General features: G+C 42.2%; 2 protein-coding genes across 33 annotated transcripts in view; one reads left to right on the top strand and one right to left on the bottom strand.

Moving 5' to 3' along the window:
• The window catches only part of Hex-A (Hexokinase A), a 31763-nt gene extending 15955 nt beyond the window's left edge, over positions 1–15808 (top strand). For 4 of the 8 annotated variants that reach the window (XM_022813857.2, XM_022813861.2, XM_022813862.2 and 1 more), the window contains 4 exons: positions 11451–11613; positions 12066–12248; positions 12388–13283; positions 13536–14432. In XM_022813857.2, coding sequence (XP_022669592.1) covers positions 11451–11613; positions 12066–12248; positions 12388–13283; positions 13536–13646 — 1353 coding nt within the window. In that variant the 3' untranslated portion in view covers positions 13647–14432. Of the gene's footprint in view, positions 1–4602; positions 4743–7596; positions 7818–9859; positions 10582–11450; positions 11614–12065; positions 12249–12387; positions 13284–13535 lie in introns of those variants that run through there. The other 4 variants (XM_022813860.2, XM_086975770.1, XM_022813863.2 and 1 more) reach the window with 4 other exon arrangements.
• LOC147754639 (uncharacterized) lies at positions 1105–7390 on the bottom strand. 25 transcript variants are annotated; one of them, XR_015317780.1, is made up of 6 exons: positions 6859–7386; positions 6703–6760; positions 6272–6317; positions 3235–3537; positions 1496–1662; positions 1105–1294 (listed from the first exon to the last, which is right to left on the bottom strand). XR_015317780.1 is itself a non-coding variant. In XM_086975773.1 (4 exons), exons 1-4 carry the CDS (start codon positions 6887–6889, stop codon positions 1227–1229), a joined length of 468 nt encoding a protein of 155 aa, XP_086831899.1. In that variant the 5' UTR covers positions 6890–7386; the 3' UTR covers positions 1105–1226. The 25 variants fall into 25 exon arrangements, 1 of the variants encoding a protein (XP_086831899.1); XR_015317775.1 differs by having other exon boundaries at positions 3235–6317; positions 7270–7390; XR_015317785.1 differs by lacking the exon at positions 6272–6317 and having other exon boundaries at positions 7270–7390.
• Positions 15809–20150: the final 4342 nt, after the last annotated feature.

Genomic DNA, 20150 nt, shown 5'->3' with positions numbered 1-20150 from the left:
GGAAGATCCTCAATCTGATCGTTAGAGTCATTCTCATCCGGACAACATCAGGGCGACAATTATCCGATATCGTGAATGAGAGAAAAGACTGTTGACGACAGGTGCGGCGTGCAGGTTCCATTAAACTATGCAGCCATACCATATTCAGCGCTAGTCTGATCAAAGGCAATAGAGCTCTATTAGCAGATAGACAAATTTATACCAAACGCTACGATCTGTTACCGAAGCCTTGAGATAGATCCATGTCTTTAATGCACCTGAAAATTATATTCTATGGTCTAAGAAAGGATCGGATCTGCCCACTCAATGGAATCGAAGTGCCCCCTACGACGAAATAGAATTGCTTACAAATCGAAGCATTGCTGTTAGTCAACTATATAAGAGATTGTTTCAAAATTTATATTACTGCCATTCGCTATATAAGGCTAGCCTAGAAAAGTATAACTCTACAGATAATTAGCGTTTCTCAGCATTTTAACGAAAATATGTACTATTTAATAACGAATTACAGGCTTTGGCAATTTGTCACTGCGGCAGAGGCTTCTGAGTAGAACTCTGAATCATACTGACCGTATCAATTATCTCAAGGTTAGCGGATTGACGTTAAACATTACTGTCGTATTATATTATACTAGCTTAGACTGGCAAGTGAGCTTCTATCGGATGAGTTCTATTACATCGTAACGAACTTTTGCTCAATAAAACTCCCGAGTTTGGGCCATTTCCTCTTGATTTTTTTAACAATGAACATTTGCCCATCGAGGTTCCCGTGTAAACGTATAATGTACGTATCCTTATTCATTATTGAGCGTCGAACCAAAGTGGAAGGCTGGCCACGTTGGCCCTTGTTAACAAAAAGGCAAAAAAATTGCAACTAACTTTACCGGCCCGTGACTCGCAGCCCCCCGTAACAATTATCACATTAGATAAATTTTATGAAATTAATTTTTTGAATTATTAAATTTAACAACCAAACAAAGTTACCCTTGTTTTTCAAGCTTTCAAATAACTAGTTCGTGTTTTTAGAAGACCTTTTTTTTAGTCAACCGCAAATATTTGCTCATGGCCAATGTGTTTGTTTAACACTATAAGCGTAAATACTCATTTATTCTATGGTAGAGATTTATTACAAGTAACAATCCCAAAGGCAAAGAAAAGGACCTTATGCAGCTTTACTACAACGGCACTGTTCACGAAAAGTAGGCGAATGAGCCTTGCTGTTGTCATCAACGTAACAAGTTCTTGTGATCGCTTCGATCATGAACATTAGTTTCGCTAAAGCTCCATGGGGTAGCTGGAATAAATGAAATCTATATTAGAACATTCTGGGGGGTTTGATAATAGTGACAATAGCACTTGGAGGCTTAACAACGACGTTGTTCATAATGAGTGGCGCTGTTTTTAATAGGAACCCGTATCGCTCATCGTGATTAGGCCAAAATAGGAAGTCTAGAAAAATAGAAAATATAATTGCTATGTCCCTGGGTACACTTACTGCATGCTGTAGTGCTTGAAGTTAATGGTGTGTGGTTACGTCCTCGTTTACACTTTCGAAGGCATCGGTTGGTATACATCAAGATGTACTTGTTTCCATTGGTTGCACTTGTCTTCGCTACCTCTTCGTCATGATAAAGAACATTACAAGAGCGGGCGGTGTTTCTGCTGAAAAAAAAAACAGTTTTTGTACAGTTCATAGTTATTCTTTGGTATTAATAGGTATTGATTGGTTCAACAGTTCCATTGGCATCGTAAACGAGGATTGATTCTGGTTCGGGCTACCGTAACGCCTGACGTACGTTTTCACACGTTGTCACCAACTATTCAAGACAAAAATACAACGGCCAAATTGGAGTTTTTAACTCATTTTTTTTTTACTGCAAAATAAATACTAAAAAAAGCGCGTATTCGTTTTTTGGGCATTTGTTAAATCGGTGTATCTCGTCATTTGTTGGACGTATTAATAATAGAGTAGCCCGTATCTTTTCTATATGAGAAATCGCTCAATTGTGACTCTTAAATGTTTACGAAACGAACTCGCCAAGTAATACCGTAACGTTATACAGTCCCTATAGTGAGCCTCTGAAGCATTTCATTGCCACAGCAAATTAACGCAGTCGATAGGCCTGCCAGACGCAAAGCGGGCTGCTATAACTTCCGTAGCGGCGACGGAAACTGCTGCTAGACAATTGCAAAGTTTAATAAAAATAATAGTATTTTTTTGGAAGCTTTCTAACAAGAAGAGATAGAAATTGTCTTCTTGGTAACAAGAAGACAATTACTATCTCGACGCCAGGGACTTCTGTGAACTGGCACCGTGCCTCGTGTGTGAATCAGAACCCTATGATATCGGAAGCTAATGCGACATCAGGCCCTGTTATGAAGGCCACATTGGCTAAACATACTTAGTTTGTCTTTAAAAATGTAACTACCGGGACATGCCCGTTGTCGTTACATAGGAGTGTCGCATACGATACGAAACCAAGAGCTGTTCTTGCAACACTCGTTCTAATCAGAAAATTCGAATAAGTTAATTGTTTCGTAAACTGATAGATCAACAGACATATTGAAAATATAGTTCGCGGGTAAGGAGCAGTGAGTAATTAAACACTACTTAAAGGCCTGCGTTTCGCATCAGTCTTAACTTCAGAGACATTTCGTATCGAAGCGTGCATACTGCCATTACCTATCTACCTATCCATTTAATCAAGCGTACTCTCATATTTTCAGGTTGGTTAGGAATCGTTTTGCATACAATAGAAAATCGTCGTGCAACGAAGCATCTGGGTTCCTATGTATAGGCATATTTGTAACGTCGAACGAACAAAACAAAGAATCACCAGTGTGTTATGTGTCGGCTTGAGATGAAATCGTGAAACTGAACATAGGCCAACTTTAGTCTGGCGATTTTACCTCGAATTCTACTAAATATAGACAAAAAAGCAGGCACCTCTGAAAGGCCGGACTACCTATGGGGATAGTAACTGTTTAGAGTTGTAGAACCTGAAAATGATTCTATAGACCTTGGCCGGAGAAGGCGTAATCAGTTGTTTGTATATAACCAACGTAATTTGTACCTGAGTTTTTTTAAACGGATTGTCTTTAATAACGACCAGTAAGACGTAACGCTTGCTTACTCATGATCCTATCGAACATATGACATATCTACAGATAAATACTTAAGGTGACTCAGTTGGCGAAATGCAATATACGCCATACACTGAATAGGACGTTCACCTCGGCACGGCGTAATTGAGAGATAATCAAATAGGTACACTTTTTCAGCATTTGCTCGTGCGCTGCCCGCGGGTCGTGGGCACTCCACGTCGCCCATTATTAGTACGATCGTAAAAAAACAGTGGTACATCACTGAAGAAGATGCGTAATCAGTACACAGGTTCTTATCGCTTGACGGCAGCGCACCAAGATGCTGGTCGTCAGGTATTACCAGCCAATAATGCTTCTCATGAACGTAGCCCACGGTGATCAGGATACTAAATTGACGGTCGAGCGAATCGGGTCTTTAAATATAGAATACACCTAACAGAGCACAGAAACGCAAACGAGAAAAACAGTACTATCGCATTATTTCGAACATAACAAATGACCATCTAATAGAAATGGTTCAAGCCATACCACCGATTCACTATGGAAGACAAAAAGGATTCATCGCCGTTCATATCCCTTATATAGCGTGCGATCTTATCGCTTGAATTAATTCAATCGTATATTGAATTCACCTGAGTAGAAATGTCCTGTAAGTCCTGTAAGATGCAACTGGGTGGAAGATGAAAACGAATATATTCAATTACAGAATCTTTATCGAGACAGAACTGATAAGCTGGACCCCGACGTTATTCTGATCATATTTTCAAAACGCGTCCGTCATTACCACGCCGACACAGAGATCAGTAACTTTGCATTCTAATATAAACGAAAAGTAACGGTATGCCCGCAAATATGTAGGTGTACCTATATTATAAGTAATGCTACAAATGTGGATGCCTTTATTTAACAACAAAATGTCTTTGCTCCGTCCAAAAGCGGAGTTCACGCCTTTCATTTTCTCGCTCGACACCGCTTTATCTCACTTTTTTTTTTGCCGAAGGAAGCGACGGCATCTTCTTAAAAGGACGCAACAACGTCGCCCGTTGGCCGTTCGTCTTACGTCGGCTATTCACTTGCGTTCGTTATTATGGTGGTCAATAAATGGCATCGTAATATTTACTCCAGTAGATTGGTGGGCCGCCAACAATACATGTTAGACGTTAGGCGCAGATCTGCTCCTCTCGCGCGCGCGCGCGCCCGCCCGCCCGCCTGTCAGCAACAATGTCACCCTCTCCACGTTTCTCTTGCAGCCGTTGATTTTTTCGGGACTAACTACGACCACCACCATCCGTCGAAGGAGGAAGAAAGACGTCACCTACGTGTTCAAAAGTTCAGGTTGCGGACACGTAAAGCGATAGTGTGTCCTCAAAAAGGGAGAGCGAAGCGTTCTTTTTGCTAAATCATTCCTGCCCGCCCCCGGTTGGAATCATACGACTGTTACTTCATCTTCACGCTATCATTGAACGGATCTTGAGAAACTGACGTGATCTACTACTTCGTACTGCAAGCATTGACAGTTACAGATTATTGCAAGTAGAGAATCCTGTTGTGATTTTAGTTAGCGAAGTTTTTCTACATATTGACTTCAGAGAATGAGTCCACATAATCGGTGTCCGGTGATCGCAGATGTAGCCAAGGTACGCAATATAATAGATGCACAGATAAGCTTCCCCTCCCGATCAGACATGTCCATTACAAAACTACATCGAATGAAAACAAAAGCAAGATCGAATACCATAGATGCCGTTTGTTATATCGTAGTTAACGTGTAATGTCCTTGTTCCGTATGCTAGCCTGACACACGATAAGGACTACACAGTTATTATGCGTTGTCCATTTAGTACACCATGACATGCCGTTGCCGCTTCAACGGATCCGAGAATTATATCGAAATTGTACTGCATAGTTAAAAGTGACCGTCGAGCGATCTTCGACTGAGCTTCGTTTAAGCGGTGTTGCGATAGGTACTAAAAAGTCCTGCAAGACCGTTTCACGGTGTTTGATACCGACAAATGATAACCATTTAACGGTTACTTGTAAATCTTCTATCTTGGGTAGCAAGACTAGCTCGTGAGGTGCCTCGCAAGAAGCAGTCTTAACTAATACATATCACTGCTCGCTGTCTATCTCGCTAATTTAGACCCGGCTTCATAGTCTAATTTAATTTGGTTAAAGTTGTAGAAGGTGTCGAAACACCTAACCATTGAGCGATGTTCTCTATAAGAGTAAGATTTGGCTGACAGTGAAAACAATCGTTGACATCTTGTTGTGCGTTCCTGCGTCTTGACTCTCACCTGTATTCCTCAACGCATTTCCTGCGTGCTATCTCATGAAGCTTGTTTTGGTCCCTTCGAAGCAACACAGCGTATCTGATCTTGAGCAATAACCGTGTTACAGCGAACCTTATGTTAACAGCAGAAACGAACAGGCCGTATATTCTTGTTGCACCGTCATGGAGACATTGGCGCTTTCGCTAGGCAGATCCCCACATCATTTTGTACCGATTGTCAGCGTCCAATAGACCCAGTTGCGACGAGCTATAATTAATCGTCATCACCATCGCCATTGTGTACGAAAAGCACAATTAGCGGTTTACAATTCTGTCGTGAACTCTCAGCGATCTTCCATAGGTTAATTTTACGCTTAGCTTAACTATGACTGAGTCTGAGGCTGTGAAGCATGCTGGCCGACTGACTGTAAGGTTCAAGTGTTAACTTGCCGGTCCGAGGACTCTTCAAAATACGAAACTGAGTTGTTAACGAGTATCACGAGCCTTTACACAGCGCCTCTTGGGTCGTTTGCAGTACACCGCAGTGACAACAAACGTACACGAACTACGTCCAGTCCTAGCCTGCCTGCGCGTGCGGCACGTGAGTTTGTTAGTTGTGATTGCTTATATGCAAAACAATTTAAGCGCAACGTATTACGATTCGGAGTTCGCGCGTGAGACCAGTGTAGGTTTAAATATCTAGAGTTCTGCCTTACGCATAGATATTTACCACCTACGTACGGCCATTTACGACCTCTGATCGAACAGATACTTGCCGCCCACACGATTAGTGCGTAGGGTAGATATATGACTATTATGTATTAGACAATTCGAAAGCGATGGAAAAAGTATAGATGATATATACTTAGCTGGGTGGATTATTTCGACTTCTCTGACCAGTTAGCTTTAGGAAGGCGAGCGCGGAACCGAGCGGCAAGCTTCACTGAAATTGTCCACATAGTATCAGTGGAACGTCAGTGAACTATGTGTAGAAAAAGCATATGTAACACGAGTTATGCTCGCAAAAGTATCCCCTAGCTAGTAACCTTTCCCTGAAGTAACAACGTTTTCGATGCATATGAAGATAGAACGTTCGGGCGTCTCGTAAAATTACGAAACATTATATTTCCTACCAGCTTATTACTGCATCTAAACTGTCGAGCGAGAAAGAGGCTTTCCCTTAACAGTGTTACTATTTCTATGCATTCAGATCAACTACGAAATCCGTATTAAGACGCGTTTTACGCTGCAGCGTAACGTGAATAAATTCTACGGCTCAATCCATGTTACGCTGTCGTCAATATGCGCGTATAGAGCAGTGAGCATACCTTGAAGACGACCAGCGAAGCGAGGCGCAGAAAAATTGCTTGATCTGTTACTTGGTTTCTGTAAGAGAAAGTGAAACAGACCGGCGTATCGTCGAGTTACTGCAATACGACTTGTGACCGGCGGGCTTAATTTCACGCAACCTAACCTGTACCCACCGTCCAGATCCTTAGGCTGTTCCGTGTTCATAGTATCCGTAGAAATACAAATCTATGAATCCAGTTTACCATCTTAGAGATTCTAGATTGGAATGTTGAAAACGGTGGTTGTTAAAGGCTGTACAAGTAGTTTACGACTGTTAATGAGCACGAAATATAATAGCTGACCGATTGTCTGCACTATTTTTTCGTCGACCAACCATCTAAATATCGAGTGGGTCTTTCGACCTTTTTAATCATCTCCAAACATAGATACATAGTCGATTTATCAAAGTTCTTCAGTCGATAATTGCATTCACAAGGAACCCTTCGAATGAGATTCTTCTGAGGCTACGTTAATAGTGATGCACACGAAAGAAAGAAAGTGTATTTTAATAACAGTCACAATATACGTCCTATTAACTATATTACTGTTTTTATCTAGGCCTCCTTGAGCGATCATCCAGCTTAGCAACGAGCCAGGTAAAAGGCGTTTAGAAAATCTGTATTTCAATCTACAGTCTGCGTGTTTAACAGTGGTAGTTATAACTCCACGTTACTAGCGCAACTGATAATTGCCGCCATAATTTTATTCTATCGCTCTTCCTTCCAGCGCATACATTAACATGTTGTGCGGCGAAGAGAGAGGAGTCAGCCGGTCGAGTAAGACACGCGTTCTCTCTCAAAATCGAACGATATCTCAACTGGTCCCACCACGTGGTCGCTGCTGCTGTCTCTACTGCCATTTACGTTCCGTTCCGTTCCGTTCCGTTCCGTTCGTGTTGATAGTGACGATAGCGGCGGCGCATTATACAATCGACCATAGCGGTTATTGCTACTGCAGACGGTTAGGTAAACAATCCTGTTGTTGTTGTTTTTGCTCTCGTCGAAACAGGAAGGTTGTCTCCTATCTGGCGAGCTACAATGGACAGCAGCAGCGATGGATGTTAACCTTGTTCCGGTCGTGCGTCTTGAACTCGGCAAGTCTTTTCGATAGTAGCAGTTCTGCGGTAGACGGTGCACCTTTGCGCGCATCCACAAAGGGCGAACGTATCGCACGCGAAGCCTCCTATTCGGTCTAATTCTCCAGCGCTGATCTCACGCACGGTAGTTATAGTGGCCGGAGTAGGGTGGAGCGACGGGATCGTCGCTTCACCCCACACCGGCAAGAGCCAACATAGAGAACGGCGATGACCGTTTGAAGGAAAGATCGTAGATAGCTCAGAAGGTAGATTAATGCCCGATGTTACACAATGTTATTTGCGTGCGCATTTGAAATGGTGGTCTTTGTTGAAAAAACTGCTTAAAATGCACAAACGATGCTCGTAAATATCGGCTATTTAAATATATGCAGATGACTTTTCGAACCGTTTCTCGAGAAGTTGTAGTCTGGACAACGTATCGGCAAATGTGATCTCGTTGATCTATTGGCTTAATCTATGCTTTTGAAATGCGTGGTTTTCGCAGAAAGCTACATCCGTCTTCTTGTGGTACATCTTCGTAGAAAAGTCCCGCTAAAACATCATATCATTTATCCCACGTGTCTATCTAATTACTGCCTCGATACACCCTTTATTATCTACACTACCATAGATAGTAGTAACAATAAATAACAGGTCTAATAGTACAAATGAATGCCATGAACCAAATACGTCCTACGAGCACAACTCGCTGCGATGTCAGACACAACAACGCGTATGCCAAGTGCTGCAACTATTGTTTAAAAAATCGCGCCTTGAAAGAGTGATGCATTATACCGAATACACAAATTCTAGATTCTGTCTTAGACCGAATATAGCGACGCTGGCCATCAACGGAAAGAAAACTAGATGACATATTTGTTGCAAGGTTGGCTTTGCAGTGTTGTCGAAGCACAATCGTCTTGGCAGGAGAGTGCAATATTGAGTGCCTGGAAACCGTCTTTTTTACAGTTGAGAATTAATAGCAACGGAAAACTGGCGCGTTTTAATTCACTACATATATATATAGATATATACGACGTCGTACCAGAGGACAACGGCCGGCTTAAAGCCTCTCTGAGAGGGGCAACAAGTCGCACAGTGTTGCCATTACTTGTCTATTCATAACGTTGTTAGGAAACGATAATGCTGGATCTGAGGTGGCTTACGATTTTTCGAAATTAACGCCTAATAATTAATACTTAACTTAATAATAACAATCATATGAGTGTTGGCAAATCACGTTACCATCAAACCTTATGTTGCTCATACATTAAACTTTATACAACGAACGCATATAGAAACTTGGGCAAGAATTAACACACCGCAACGGAGCTTCTTGTTATAGTTGTTCAATGAAAATTTTACTTCGGTCTCAGTTATTACGCAAATGGTTTATTCGCACGATCTCGACCACTTAATCTATTCGATGGAGCAGCAATGTTTGTACGCGCGTGCTTCCTTCCATGTGTACGCGTATGGACGATCCTAAGTGGTTACGTCGCTGATTTCCTTTGCCTCTATGAGATGAACTTGTGTAGAAAAAAAAATAGCTGGTGGTATATTTGTTTTGTCTATTGGTTTTTTCCTGTCGTTAAAAGTTACTTCTCTTTTGTAGCCGTTTAAACTATCTTAGCCATCTGAGTATGTGTGTGCGTATGTATGTATCCATTATAATTAGGTGAATAGCCCTCCAACATTCGTTTTCCACGCTTTCTTCATATGTATTTTTACCAATCGGATACGAAGAAGGAAAATACACGCCCAAAACTATGTGGTGATGGAATTAGAACTTTTGGATTATATTTGACGTCAGGATCCATTACATAGCAACAAAGAAAATGGCCAATACTGGTAGAAACGCGTATAGCAGGTGGAAGCCTCGAACAGACCGTTTCAAAACCAATTCGAGATTTTTGTTTGATGGCTGCTTGAATTATTGCCAGGAGGGATAGAACACATGAAACAAAATCGTTCGCTTTACTAATAAATTTTGTTACTTTTAATCAATCTGTTATCTACTCGTATCATTCAACAGCTTGGCTCCATGAATTCGGGCTTGACCACGCGTATAAACCAGCGTGGAGCTACCTCGGTGGGTACGCGTTTATCCAGCCTACAACTAACTAAGAGCTAGATCAAAGTTCTCGGCGTATTTAGTTGCTGCACAGACACCATCCCTATGTCAGGCACTGTGAAGTTGTGTACGGTGTTTCTTCTAACTCGTCCTATTGCAAGAAAGGCCAAACGGGTACAAGCGTATTGAACTAGTGGTTGTTGTAGCCGGCTTCTTTATATGTCGTGTCGGTATTGATGCTGCTAGAACTGAACCACTCTCCCTATATGCATATGTTTGTTCATTTACATTATTTATGCGGTCTTCGCGTGTTTTCTAGAGGATAGTGACTATATAACACATCATTGCCATAGCATTAATGAATCGATTACTCCCCTCTCTCGGATTCTTTGAGTTAAGCTGTCTGGCATTCGTGGGTCAGCCAGTATCGTTATAACTTCCGACGTAACTTCCCACATTACGACAGACTTTGCTTCTGCCGCTGGCCAAAACCACTATTTACAAGCCAGTACCCCCTGCAACAAGCAAATCTACTCTCTGGACCAGTGAAGTTATCGTTCGTATTTAACTTGGCAGCGGCCAAGCTTCTATCAGCTCATTTCACCAGAACGATGACACATTTACCTTACCGCGGACACTCACTAATACTAAGTGCAAGTTCTTATAGGTAAACAAAACCAACGGAACCGGGCATCATTGTTCTGTTAGGTAAGATCTTCCAAGACTTCGCAATCAGATTGTATTCTAAACAACGTTAAATAACAATTACGCCGGAATCGGTCTTAGTTTACTGCATTTGGCCGGCGAGCGTTGAATGCTATATATGTCCGCTTAACCTACTCAAGTGGCCTTACATCGAAACGATTTTCGAACTAATAATGTGACCTATTTCCGGCTAGTTGGCAGGCGTGTCTGCGGCTAATACCCGAAAAATTTAACAGTTAACTTGCGAGAATGAAACTCCTGTACAAAATAGCCACATCGATTTCAATGCATTTTTGCGGTTCATCTCGACTATATTCTCAGTCAAATCATATAGTCGGGCTAGCGTTTTCGTGGTAGAGTTGGCCATAGGGTTGGCGTCTTGAGGGAACACTGCCATTATTATATTGCACCATGTGATATATTCATAATTAATGATAGTTATTCATTGGCAAATCGAAGTAGGCCTTCGCAGGTGTGCAATAGAAAAGTCCTAGTTAAAACTATTCGATAATGATCTGATCTACTTCATTATTGTCTGGAAGTGTCAAGATCTGATATTTCTCAAAGGACGACAAGCCAAAATTGTGGTGATTGATAGTCAAAAATTGAATATAGCCATCATCTAAATAGTGATCTGCGATTTGTTGGTCAAAATGTTTATCACGTTTGTTAGCTGTTACCTAGCAAATTTATGCGGCAAGCTTGCAGAATGGCTGTCTAGTAGAACTCTGCCTGGTGGTCGGTCGAAGTCGGCTAAATCTCGACGGGCATTACAGGCCGCAAAATCAACAGCCATGGGGAGTCAGTCAGGGAAGGCACAGCCCTTCACATCGATAGAGCATCCAATTAAACGTTCTCCTTCTTATGATCAGGTTGAGGCGATCACTCGCGAGCTCGAGTTATCCAATGATACGCTTGAAAAGGTGATGACGTGTCTGCTCAAGGAACTCAACAACGGACTCAATAAGGAGACACATGCGAAGGCGGACGTCAAACAGTATATTACGTACGTGCGTGATGTACCGGACGGAAGCGGTAAGTAGCACGCACTCGGCCGTCAAAGTAGGCTGACCATGACAATAGCACCGAATCTTTGGCGGTGTAATTTCGCGCTTTCATCATCTTCCGTTTGAAGCCTTGTCGGATTAGTTACACACCGCCCAGGACTTGCGATTTGGTAACGCGCGAGCGTTTGTATGGCACCAGTGAGCGAAACGTATTAATATGATGTGTTATAAGCAGCCCTTCGAATGATATGGCGGTGCGCTTTCTGAAGCGCGGTCTCCAGTCTGTAGTAGAACTAATTGTAGAACAGGAAATGCCACTTGTGAAATGATAGTTTAGTTCGATAAGCTTAAATTAAGAAATCGTCGATGGTACGCCAATGACAATGCCAATTTAAATCTTTAGATGCGTTTATTTAGGCACGAGGCAATACTTGTCTACCACCAAGGGTCTTTTATTTCTGTATTTTTTTTGGCTTGCAGAAAGTGGACGATTCCTTGCTTTGGATCTGGGCGGCACCAACTTCCGTGTGCTACTGATCGAAATTGATGGTGACAAATTCAAAATGGACAATGCTATCTACGCTGTTCCTCAAGAAATTATGCTTGGTACAGGAACTCAGCTGTTCGACCATATTGCCGAGTGTCTGGCTACCTTCTCCATGGGTAAGAGGCTAGTAAACTCGAAGGTCTCGGAGTATTGCATGTTTTAATACAGCGTGTATGTATATATGTATGTATGTATATATATATGCTTAGTACATTAAAATTTCTAATACCCGTTTTGTCAATGTGCCCAATACAGAGCGTGGTATCTATGGCCAGCGTCTACCACTAGGCTTCACATTTTCGTTCCCCTGCCGGCAGGAAGGTTTAACACGGGCTCGTCTTGTTACTTGGACGAAAGGGTTCAAGTGTAGTGGCGTCGAAGGTGAGGATGTGGTGAAACTCCTGCGGGAGGCAATCGCTCGTCGAGGTGATGTTCAGATCGATGTTATGGCGGTTGTTAACGACACGACTGGCACGCTAATGTCGTGCGCGCATAGGAACAAAGAGTGCCGTCTCGGTGTTATTGTTGGTACCGGCGCGAACGCTTGCTATATGGAACGAATTGAGAACTGTCAATTATGGGATGGCGATGATAAGGAGCCTCGCCAGGTAATCATAAATACAGAGTGGGGAGCATTCGGCGACAATGGCGTGATCGACTTCATCCGGACACAGTACGACATCGAAGTCGATGAGCACTCGCTCAATCCCTCACATCAAAAGTTCGAAAAAATGATTAGCGGTATGTACATGGGCGAGTTGGCTAGACGTGTCGTAGTCCGGCTGGCTAACGAACACCTCATTTTCAATGGTCGACTTTCGCAGAAGATGAAGACGCCGTATGCTTTTAAAACGAAGTACATCTCAGAGATCGAGAGTGACCAAAAGGGCTGTTTTGATGAGACGCGCAAAGTGCTTGCGAAGTTGGACCAGATCGGCAGCGACGACGATTGCCAGTGTTTGAAACTGGTGGTTTCGCGGGTATCGTCCCGGGCTGCCCACCTGGTATCGGCTGCCATCGCCACTGTGCTTAACAAAATGAAAAGGCCACATACAACAGTAGGCGTTGACGGCTCCGTCTATCGTTACCACCCGAAGTTCCACCAGTTGATGGAAGCGAAGATCGCAGAACTTACCAACCCCGACTACAAGGTGAACACACGGGGCAATGCGTCGCTCTGAAAATAATAGTACCTACACTAGTGTCCGTCACGATGCAGCCTTTCCTAGTTAATCTTTATTTCAAAACGTTTGTTCATGTTGCTTAGCGATCGCCTCGTTACAGGCAAAAGTAAATACTGCTTTTCCTTGCGACAAACAATAAGTTGTACCTACTTTGTACTGCATAGGCTAAAGAAAATCTAACTATTTTGCCCTCTTTTTCGTTTATTTCATGACGGACAGTTTGACTTGATGTTGTCTGAGGATGGCAGTGGTCGCGGCGCAGCGCTCGTCGCCGCTGTAGCCGTTCGGAACATCCAGCGAGGGGGCAGATCGCCTTGCATGGGAATCTAGAACGATTATAGCGGCTCGTCGCCGCGCAATAGAATGCGATTGCAAGTCTAGCACAAGACAACAACAGCAGCGGCGGCAACAGGCATAAGCAAAACTTGACACAAGCAGAACCAACCAACTTCCACCATCAATCGTCAACAACAAACGCTTGCTGCGGGATACCAATGGTTAACGGTAGATGTCAACCGTCTCCCACCAAATTAATCACAACAAAGCGGCAGCGGTAAAAGTGAAGAGTGCGACGATGCGTGACAGATCGTGTCACGCGTTTTATCCATCATACACTTGTTACCAATGAAGCAATAGACTACTTTGTGGACCGTCGTCTCATAGCAGCCGTTGAACTTTCTCAAAGGGAATACAATACAAATCTGTCTTTCATGACCATCTAGCTAATAATCTGTTATTAACTACTACTGCTGTTATTATTAGCAAAACTATCGTAGCGTTAGTACCGGACAAATAGATATAATATAGTGGGACTGTATTAAAGCGTGTACAACGGCCGCTTCACAAAACTGGCCGGAGGTGTTAGATAACGCAGGCTATACAAACACATTAACGGCTTTTCTTTCTACCTAACGGATGGAACGGACCACATAAAATCATTCATCCTAATATTGATCATTTTAACATGCGTCGGCGTCAATAAATAGCGTGGATCTTCGATAGAGGGAAGCAAGGTCGAAAATAACACGCCTCCTCTAGGCTGATGATATCAGAGATAATGGAGTTCACCTGACTAGGATGTGTATCGGAGGAATAAATTACTATGATTAAAACGTTTGCGCCAACTATTCCTTAAAACACCCTTACGACTACGTGGTAACGAATTTCGATTATAGATTATTGAAGCTGACGTGAAGCTAGAGAAATACTATAGCGGGTAAATGCTCGTTGCGTTATACCGTAACGACGTATTCACGTCTGCTGACGTTCTACGTATCATGGAATCGTGCTTTTCGACTTCCCCAAATAAATTCGGTCATGTTTTTCCATTAGCAAATGGCACCCTTGCGAGGAGCTATATAGTGGAAAATAGAGACCAGGCTGCCCTATACGCGGGCAGATCGTCGACACAATCGTTACTAAGGACGCTTAATTGACCCGATAACAACGAATGTAGCTATTGATTTAGCATAACGAACAGCGACCCAATGACATTACTAACGGTATAGCAGTTGGCCATCCCAACGAGGACATAGTGAATGTTTCTCAGTTACGCAAAAGAAACACAAACGCCCGCCGCGTACCAAAACCTCGCCAGCAATGTTTCAATGGCTGTTTAAACATCCGTTTCTAGCCGCTCGATTCGTATAAGTGATTAGCATGATAGTACGGGCGTGAACGAAACACAGTCATCGAAAGCTGAGTATGGAATAAACACCAGAAGTTTCATATCCGTATGGTATAACGATGACAACACAGAATAAACCTAATTTAAACAAAATAAGGAATACACACATATACATATGTATGCATATATATATTATGTGTATGTGTGTATACGATACATGTTATATCAACGATGAACAGGAGACAAATTTCAGCACGAAGATAGTGTCCGTTCGATATGCTGGCAGACAGCAGACAGACATTAAAGTGATGGGGTAACCGTTCAACGTGAAGGAGGGGACGGAGGTGACAAAGAGAGAGACGCCGACTTCGGACAATGGTGGTGGTCAAAAGCAAATCAGTGATGTCCTGCCCCGAACTACACAGGCTGCTTGAGCAAATTTAGCCATTAACGAAATACACAACTTATATAAATATACAACCATTGTTATTTTCGCAGATGCGTCTCTTATATATGTAAAAAATACAACATCAGTGACTGTTGCCACTCTGAAATAGCGGCAGGAATAAACCGCAGGATGTACACGGTGCCCCGGATCGCATGGCCTGTTGTTGTAAGTATAGGATTCTATTCGAAATGAAAACTATAAGATTGTTATTATAATTAACACTAACATTATATTATTAGATTAAACAATTAGTAATAAGGTTATGTAATTATATTACAGTGATTTTCACAAATGTATTTATTCAGTTGAACTCCCACGAGCAGTTCCTGGAAAACTAAGTTTTTGAGAAAAAGACATCAACTAGAGTATATAGTATCAATCAGTTTAAGTTTATAATAAAATGGCATAAAATATAAATTGTTTTTATTTGGAGCAGTCGTGGTAGGGAGAGCTAACTTTAAAATATACGGGAAATCTAGAGTGAAAATAAAGAACTTTTTCAAATTGTTGTTTATTCTACAGAGGGCAGTGATACTATTCACAGCCCACTCGTTGTCTAGCAAAACTTCATAGCCTGTAGTGTAGGATAAATAGCCAGAGGCATACTAAAAGTGGTTTCACTGAAGGTTGAATAATAATTAATCGCCAGTCTATAGCACACGGAAATGTATTTTATCCCACATAGATGGAAAAAGTCAGCTGTTGGTGGACCCGAACCCATTCATCTCTCACTGAGTATTCTGCTTGTTGGGCGTATATATCACAGGGCGACATCTTAGAGCTTCGTGGAAATCTATGCTTGTAACGTGACGGGTCTCAGTTTTATAGAAATTCTCGTCATTTACCCAAGATCACGCTTACCGCAATTTGCATCTACTCAATTCGGTAGCCCTGTGTCGCTGCTTGTGAAGTTAAGACATACGAATTGTTTTATGTATCACTAGGCCATGCATTTATTTAGTATACTTTGATTATGTGTTGCATAGATTTCTAACTTCGATCTTACGTTCAAGCATTGAGACACAATGTCCTATACATGAACTTTTCTAGAAGAAGGGCACATAGTTACGTATATTAGCTGTCAGCTAAGAGGTAGGGTTTTCTTAGTTACTCGTGTCGATATCACGCATGATTCCTTGAATAGCTTTAATGGCTTCAAAGTAACAAGGCTTGCCACTCTGGCCTTCAGAATGGTTACGCAGTCGCTGAAGGCACAGATTCAATTGTTTATATTCGTCCAAAAAAGCTGGCGTCCCTGCGATCAGGTTGTCCAAGCCGACCACTGGACTAAACAGTTCCACAAATTCGATCAGATTCATGAACAGATGAGAGGTCAACAAGCTGACATCTTGGGACGCTTGCAAGGTAGTGAGGGTAGCATCTGCCAATTTTTCTGTTGATATGCTACCATTAGTAGCATAACCATAAAGGCTGTCGAGTCCACTGAATACAGTTTTTTCTGCACTGCTGTACAGATCGATAACTTCATCCATATCCTTGGCGGCGATGTTTCCTTCCGTCGTAACAAATAGCTCCAACCATCCTCGAAGTGTTTGAGAGATATTAACCTTTTTTAACTGGTCCTCAATATCACTTCGAGGGACGCTGCCAGGGACTATCGTAGCTCCTCTAGCGACGGCCATTTTCGCTCGAGCATTAAATTCATCAGTAATATTGTTCAGTTTCTCAAAGATGACTTCGATGTTTCTATCATCTATGGCCGTGCAGACTGTCACAATAAAGAGCTCGAACAATGCTAGCACGTGCGTCTCCATGGTGCTTCACGGACTGATTTGAGTTATCCTGAGTGCTAGCAGTTAAGACCCGCAAAGGAGCATTTCATATTTTTCCTAACGGTCGTTCGCCGCATGTATCCGTGTGCTATGTATGTATGCTTCGCTAATGTCAGCCGGATTAACATATAAAACGATTCGTGTTCCTACTACTAATTGGTTCTGTGCATACAAATCAAACATTTACGGAAGACGAGAAGTTCCTGTACTAGAAAAAGACAGAACACTCAGAACGAATCAAATGATCACGACCGTTTAATTAATATACCATTTATTTTCGATTTTCACGCTATAGACATCACCATATTGGAACGGTGTCACGCAGCAACCAGGAAAAGTAATTCATAATAATTCCTAAATCCCCGTGTACCCCCCTAAATCGTGTACGCGCCCAAATACACACTTTTGCACTGGTCCGCAGTATTGGCCCAGAACATACGTTGTCGTAGAAAATGCTTTCTCACCACGGGGCGCATCACTGACCTAATTTTTAGGTGCCAGTTCAAAAAATGAAGAAAACCTGTCATTCCGAAAAGCTACTTAGCACTAGTTAATTTGAAGAGTAAGTGGGTAGGCACCTCGAGGTTATAATCTGCCAGCCATTGAAGCGCTTCAAAAAAGCGGTTAATTTAACAAACTCTGCAGTAAGAGAAAGAATTATCATAATTTGACGACGACAAAATGGTCTTTAACACGTCGTAAAATAAAAAAAGCTTACTCAAACCATGGGGGAATAAGACAACATACACGGAATAGAACAGCCAAATTGGGAGCTCTATTTCTAAAACTGTATTTCGAAACTAAAACAACTGATTCAAGGATCGTTTTAGCGCTAGCAGCGTCATCCGTAGAGTTACGCGTGTTCAACGTAACCAGCCGTTATCATAACTACGGCTTTAATTTTGGATCTATTCCATTCACTACTCTATTCCTAAAACAAGTTTTTTATTTCTTATTTCGCAAATAAAATTTCAAGTAGGCATGCGTAAGCGGTATTGTAGGTCAAGTATGCTATGCGTAGAAAATTTCAGCAGAATGAATCCTTAACTTAAAGCCCGCCAAAAGCTTAAAAAATTTAAATGTTCAAAAAATCTTAGAAAAAAACATAAGAAGACTAACTTTTAGACCATATTTGGACGACTCAACTGACAATTCATATTTTTTTCTCTAAAACAGCCGCGAATTTCTCTATAGAAAGTATTATTTTGAGCCACTTTTATTAATATTTAAGCCCTTTAAATCGAAAACGTTGTGAGTCTGTTCCGGTCTACCTTAATTAATTTATGTTAAATTTTCCTTAAATTTTTGGAAAGCTATCTGAAAGCTGGCAATAATATTATAAATGGTCGGTTCGAGAAAGACTAGGTTCTCCTTTAGGACAAAGCAAACCTGCTCTTTCTTTGGACATCCGTTGACGCGTGCTCGTTATAACAGTGAGCCGATATTTTTTGCTCATTTAATTGCCGTGCCCTGTGTATACGAGTATTCATTCATCAGAGATGATCTGTTTGGCCTTTTAAAACCTTTTAAATATTTCGTAACAGAACACTGTATGTGAAATTAACAAAAAACCAAAAAATCCTCATTGTAAGCCAAGCGTTTTAATTAATATCAACCGGGTGTTGGTTATTAATTAACAATTCCTATGAAATCATGGATGAAGGATTCTTTGATATTGTTACAAAATTTTCAGCATTCAACTGTCATACTCGGTTCAACGCCGTAAGCAGTAACCGCCATCCATCCCTCGTCTTAATCACCCATTAACAGTTATGTGTGTTGTATTCTTAGTGAATCAGTTCTGTCGCTTTGTTGTCACCATACCCCTCATTCAACCTCCAACCTTGCAAACTAGTTCTCCCCCTGGTTATCCCTGCTCAGGCCGGCGAGTGAGTGGGTGAGCGAGCGAACGAGCGGATCTCTGTGTTACTGGCCTTCCCTTAATTTGTTTCGACTATTTCGACTATATTCGAGCCTAACGCTTCGACTGATTACGTTACAATGCAAGAGACAATGGCACTCTGAGACCAGTCGATGGTGCAACAGAGGGCGACTTCTGCTGTCGTCGTTATCCATTGACGAAGACAAGATAACAGCGACGGCCGTAAGAGCACCATTATAAAAACCTTTGTACTCTCCTTTTTCCTCACGTCCATCTATCTATCTACAGCACTATGTATGTGTGTGCTTTCTTTACGTCCGCTCTCGCATAGGCCTGTATCTATGGGTGTGTGTGTGGGTGTCTGTGTGTGTGTGTATGTATGTATGTGTGTATGTATGTTTGCTCATCACCCTTGGTCCGTCTCCGGCTGCTGCTTCGTCGCTACGCTCGAAGTGCACTTGGCGTTGATCTCCTTGACTAAGCCGCTGATACTGCAACGGCTGATATATGAGTCGATATGTACACAAGGTCCTCATGCTCTTGCTTTCCTCAGCCCATACGCTCGTTATAATGCTATTCCTCGTAACGACCATTTGCTTGCTTCTAGTGAATGCCGCCGCCGCCGGCACCACCGCCGCCGCCGCCTCTTCGTGACCATACTTGTACAGCTAAGAAAACCACCCCACCTACCCCACTTCACCGTGTTTTTGCGGTCGGTCGCAAACGGTCATGTTCGTTCAACTCTTCGAAGGCGAGACGCTAGTGCCGCGGCAACTGCTGTTGCTGTGAACCTTCTTGGGCAGCGCAGGGCTACACAGAGTCTTAGGTAGCGATCAGAGCGGGCGCGACACCAGCTGCGCAGGGGATCACAGCGTTCACGATGGGTATACACTGAGAGCAACCAAGAACAGAGTTATCTAGTGATAATACGAGGAAAAGCATAAAATACGAAAGCTATAATAAATACGAGTTTGATGAGTAATTAGTTCAGGAGCATTCATTCGCCTTGAATATTATTACTATCCGATATTGTCGGAATGAACGTAATGAACATAATGATCTACTCTCGTTTGCTGCAGCTGGT

The sequence above is a fragment of the Varroa destructor genome, unplaced genomic scaffold, assembly GCF_002443255.2.
Source record: "Varroa destructor unplaced genomic scaffold, Vdes_3.0 BEIS01000007.1, whole genome shotgun sequence".
In the NCBI taxonomy this organism is placed as follows: domain Eukaryota; kingdom Metazoa; phylum Arthropoda; class Arachnida; order Mesostigmata; family Varroidae; genus Varroa; species Varroa destructor.
Note: the sequence above shows the minus strand (reverse complement) of the source record. Positions and strands in the feature narration are given on the sequence as shown.